General features: G+C 35.8%; 1 protein-coding gene across 1 annotated transcript in view; it reads right to left on the reverse strand.

Moving 5' to 3' along the window:
- The window catches only part of LOC107753402 (protein Jade-3), a 26,049-nt gene that overhangs the window by 11,114 nt on the left and 9,289 nt on the right, over window positions 1–5,646 (reverse strand). Inside the window, exons 2-4 of the mRNA XM_016569532.1 lie at window positions 2,294–2,356; window positions 1,143–1,202; window positions 963–1,042 (exon numbers count right to left, since the gene is read on the reverse strand). Coding sequence (XP_016425018.1) covers window positions 963–1,042; window positions 1,143–1,191 — 129 coding nt within the window. The 5' untranslated portion in view covers window positions 1,192–1,202; window positions 2,294–2,356. The remainder of the gene's footprint in view (window positions 1–962; window positions 1,043–1,142; window positions 1,203–2,293; window positions 2,357–5,646) is intronic.

Below are 5,646 nucleotides of genomic sequence, written 5' to 3' on the forward strand. Positions count from 1 at the left end.
AAATAAAATTTTTTCATGAGGCAGACAATTTCGCGCGCGCGTGTGTGTGTTCGTTTGCCTGATTGGGAAGCTACAGTGACATTCCAGATAAAGTTTGAAAGGAGTAAAGCCTGTGTTAATGCTATTGAGTAGGCTAATATGGCCAAAGAAGTTATTTTGTTTTATAAATAACAGCCCACGATCAGCGTATTATGTTACCATTATCCCTTACGGCTCCGACAAGGTTTTGTTCCATCCACCACGCTGTGACAACTCACAAAAGACTATTTTTAGCTAAGCAGCGCGGAGAGCCGCTTCAGAAACGTGCCGCGGCTGGCTCATAAACACAAGCACTGACTAGATTGGCCGCGATCAACTCCGGTTCCCATGGAGCCGTAACGCGCCGCAGACGCGTGCAGTGAGGCGCAGATCTGCTCTAACGTCACTGAATCTGCTGTTAAAAATGAACCATCTAGGCCTATTTATCATATCATTATGCAAAACATACGCGACAAATAGCGAATTTTTCATTGTTGCTCGAAACGTCATAGCATTTCCACACCGGCGATGACATGACCGTCACTGAATCTGCTGTTAAAAATGAACCATCTAGGCCTATTTATCATATCATTATGCAAAACATACACGACAAATAGCGAATTTTTCATTGTTTCTCGAAACGTCATAGCATTTCCACACCAGCTATGACATGACTGTGGCGCCAAATCATTTATGTCCCCACGCATCATGTACGTCGTCACGCGTTGACGTCATCAAATTGTGATGGGTTTGTGAGATCGGCCAAGTTATTGATGACCGATCGAGTCATAAAATGTGATTATCGGCCGATCCCGATCTCCGGCCGATCGATCGGAGCATCCCTATTAATGAGTGATAAAACCAATTTTAGAAATTGTAGAAAAACCTCATTCATAGGGCTGGTGATAAAAATCAAGGGTTTTAAAACAAGTTAAGGTGTTTACCTCTGCTGGTTTCTTCTGAGCAGAGGCGGGGGTGCCTGGTTTGCTTCCATACTTGTTAGAGGAAAATGATGTCGAGGGACCTTTATGATACAACAACGGAGTGAGCCGAGAATAAAACATCTTTGTTCTGTATAGAAGTTACATGCAGATTCAGAATTTTGTAATGTTCATTTTACTCACTCTCATTGTCTGAACTGTCACTGCTGCTTGAAGTCCTGAGTCGTTTCATCCTGACGTATCCTGCAATGAAAGACAGAGAAGTACAACTAAAATACATCTTCAGCTCAACCAGTTTCTGCTTAAACCATTTAGGTACAATGCTTTCACCTACACCGAAAAAACAGAGCTGAAGTTTTACATAACAGAAGAAAAAAAAAATCAAGAAGTAGTGGATTGCAAGTACTAGTAGCTAAAAAGTAGTAGTTTTCTAAATAGTACTAGTTAATTAAAGTAATTTACCTTGGCTTATACTTCAGCCAGGCATACATACACTACAGTTCAAGAGTTTGGGGTTGTTAAGATTTATTAATGTTTTTGAAAGAAGTATTTTATGCTCACCAAGGCTGCATTTATTTGATCAAAAATATGGTAAAAACAGTAATATTGTGGATTATAATATCAAATTTATATTCAATATTATTAATTATATTAAAACTATTTTCTATTTTAATACATTTTAAAACAATTTATTCCTATGATGGAAAAGCTGAATTTTCATCATCCATTACTCCAGTCTTCAGTGTCACATGATCCTTCAGAAATCCTTTTAATATGCTGATTTGGTGCTCGAGAAACATTTATTATTATTATTATCAATGTTGAAAACAGTTGTGCAGTTAATCCCCCCCCCCCCGGAAACTGACAATACGTTTCTTTTAGGATTCTTTGATGAATAGAAAGTTCAAAAACAGCATTTATTTGAAATAGTATAACAAAAGATTTGTCATTTTTCTGCATCCTTTCTGAAAAAAATTATCTTTATTACCATGCATTGTTATTTTATGTGCATGTGAAAAAAGAAAATAAGATAATTCCAGGAACATAATATAATTCTAATTTGCATTTACTTTGCAAAGACCATTTTTTGGGATAGTTGTTAAAATTGTTACTATCGACCAATATAAGTTCATTACAGGTTTATTACATTGCGTTCCTAAACAGTAAAGTGGCATTATAAATTTGATGGGGTTTTTACATGTTCAAAAGGCAAATTAAAGTACCATGTAAATATGACACATGAACGGTAATCATTCAGTACCCTGAAATAGATGTTATTACCATTAGAGGGCAGCTTTAAAGGTTTTTCTTTCACGGAGCAGTTTTTCACTCACCATAAATTCAAAGAGCATGCTACTGTTTTCCTCTGCTATGCTTCTTCTGCCTTTCGCTCATGCCTGAAAACAAAGAACGAGACATGAGGAGTGAACACATACTGTTCGCAATCTGAACGAAAATGTGGGGTGGTAAAACAGGCGGTGGAGGCTGATAGACAGCCAGCAAAGCACAGCATGCACTGTGATTTATTATGCTCCAATACCTGACTGAGAGGCCTCCTTAAATAAATATTAACCTAGCTCACTAGAAGCAACTGCAGCCAAACCACACATCTGAAACTATGTACAGACACATCTTAAAAAGCACAACTTACAAGCAAGGCAAATTATTAGAAGTAACGATATTTCAGTTTAGATTAATTAACTCATCCTTAAAACACTACCTCCTTAGTAGGGCTGGGCGATACGGCCAAAAAAATGATCACGCTCATAATTTTTTTCATATCAGTCGATATCGATAATTATCACGATAAATGTAAAATCTTTATTTCTTTCAAGTTTAAAGCCATATTTTTGCTCCAAAGTGAGTTGTAGAAACCAGACCATTAATTTTCCGTAACAAAATAAATATCTAAATAGAAAAATTTATTTATTCGTTTCTGCATCTTATGAGTGATATTGTTTCAAATCAAGAAACAGGTTTGGGTTGCCTAAAAATATTAATAATATCACTTTTTTGTCTCTTAGAAATGCACATTTGATAGTAGCGTGAGTTAGGATGCAGAGGTAAATTTTTGTCAAAATCAGTAACATCTGTAAAAATTGTAGCAACCTCAGTTTTATATGATTACATTTATTCTGACCGAGGATTTATTATTTATTTTTTTTAATTAAGCATTGGTCTCCTATAGTAGCATACATTTAAATCATTAAACCACACATATAGCACCTCAATACCATGGTAAAAATATAACTATGAAAAACAGTAGTCTAAAAACATTCAGTATAAATGCACTCATGCTATAGCTTAATCACAAATACATACTAGAATTATATACCATTACTCCTGTAATAAAATTCAGTGTGAATATCCCAAATTTCTGCCACAATACCATGGTGCAGTGAGTGTTACTAGTTTAAATCACAGAGTCATGTGTTCATCGCTCAATTCGCGATTCACACTGGATCTCACAGCGCTGTTTAGTGCTCGCGTGACCGAGTAAACGCATCTGCTCTAGTGAGCTCGCATGGCAGTTTGAACTGTGATCTGAGCGGAAAAACGGACCATGTGGCACGATTCAAACGAATCATGCGGTTTCGTTCTGCTTTTGGTGCATAAACATTATATCGAACTCTTCATATCGTTTTTCTAGGAAAATGATATCGCTAGGGATGCACTGAATATTCGGCAACCGAAATTATTCGGCCGAAAATAGCAAAAAAATCTCTTTCGGTGTTCGGCCACTGCACGAGCTTGCGGCGCCAGGGTTCAAAGTCCAAAGCGAGAGGAAAATCTGCGCTAAAACGGTGTTACTCGTCAGTTGCTCGGTAACATTTTTGTGAATTTTTTTAAAAAATAAAGTAACGACAATAATAATGATAATATTAATTACCCTACAACAGCTCTGTTAATACATTTATTATAACATTCTCACACATAGTGTTCAAATTGGGATCTGTAATATATTCTAATGTTTTAAAAGAAGTCTCTTCTGCTCAGCAAGGCTGCCTTTATTTGTACAGTAAAAAATACATGCCTGATTCAAGTCTCAAAAATGGCCAAAAAATATTATTTTACTAACTTATTAATTTTAAGCTAAATTGTGCTTTGTTGGTATAATGTCTTCTAGAATGTTAAAAAAAATGTTCAGTGTTAAGTAAATATTTTTTAATTGTTGTTTTGTAATTGATTTTTTATTTGAAAAGCAGGACAAAACAGTAAAAAGCACATTTTGGCAATTTACTTAATGCAATTGAGATTGAAATTTACTTAATGCCTACATGGGGGGAAAATGTGAAAAACTGTGTTCGGCATTCGGCCTAGTGTTTCATTTTGTTCGGCTTCGGCCTAGAATTTTCATTTCGGTGCATCCCTATATATCGCGATAATTATCATTACCGAATTATCGCCCAGCCCTACTCCTTAGTTTAAAGAAAAAGAGAGAATTGGTAATTTAGGCATGAAGGATTCAGGGAGATAAGATGTCTGTCCCGTAACTAAACTACTGCTGTTCTGTTCTGACATGGAAGTCTACAGGGGACGAGGGAAAAAACACCGTCAACCTGTTAAGCTTGCAATAAACTGGACAATATATTGAATATTCATGATTTGCTGTTTGATTTGCATACGCCATTGTTTAAAAGTTTAATTTCTTTTGATAGAAATTAATAGTTTTATTCAACAAAAATGCATTCACATGATCAAAAGAGACAGTAAACACTTTTGTTTTGAATATTGATAATAATAAGAAATGTTTCTTGAGCACCATTTTTTTTTTAAATAAATGCAGTCTTGGTGAGCGTAAGAGACTTCTCTGAAAAACATTTAAAAAAAATCTTACTATACTGCCCAAAAATTTCTGAATGATTTTTCAAACATTTGATTTTACAAATAGCATTTTGATGTTGTGTAATTTTTGTGCAGAGACAACTCTTGGACAACCACTGACTTGTGTTTAAGGAGCAGTTGTCTATTTAGTCCCAACACCTCACTTGGTTAACATAATTCTAGTGTGATCCTTCATTATCAAACTGGTATAGATCACTAGTACTGTACAAAACAAGAATTTTATAAATTAAATAAACTCTATAATTCAAGTTTTAGACTGAATACTTATTATGACTGCTGTGCACTGCAATGTCTCCAGACTAAGTAAACAGAAAAAGCACTCAGTGTGCCTCTTCAATGCTCCATGAAGGACTTTTGACGTGGATCTAAAGCCACATTTGTGACAGTAACAGACTAGCTTTCAAACCCAGAGAGGAACATCTGCTTCTGACGCACATACTCTCCCATACATAGTGCAAATGTTTTCAAAAGGCAGCACAAATGAGACTAAAAAAGGTTGGTGTGACTTGCTCACCACATTCTTAATTTGGAGTTGGGGCGTATCTATCATAAACAAAACAAAAATTTTTTTTACCCTGTCAAAAACAGCTCTTTTCAGAGCACGCAGTTTTGTAGCATTTTCCTTTAAATGTTAATGAGCTCTGCTGACCCCGCCCCTCTCTTCCAAGCCGCTCTCAGAGAAACTGTTCACTTTAGCGGCATTCATCGTGAAACTTGCTAATTAGCACATTATAAGGAAAGGCGATTTGCAAAGATTCTTTAAAAAAACCTTATACTCACTTCTTCTGTAGGTGAAGCTGGATCACGACGAATTTAGGGAGATAACGGACACATTCCCTTC

This window comes from Sinocyclocheilus rhinocerous, unplaced genomic scaffold (assembly GCF_001515625.1).
Source record: "Sinocyclocheilus rhinocerous isolate Xijiao unplaced genomic scaffold, SAMN03320098_v1.1 scaffold4913, whole genome shotgun sequence".
NCBI classification, from domain to species: domain Eukaryota; kingdom Metazoa; phylum Chordata; class Actinopteri; order Cypriniformes; family Cyprinidae; genus Sinocyclocheilus; species Sinocyclocheilus rhinocerous.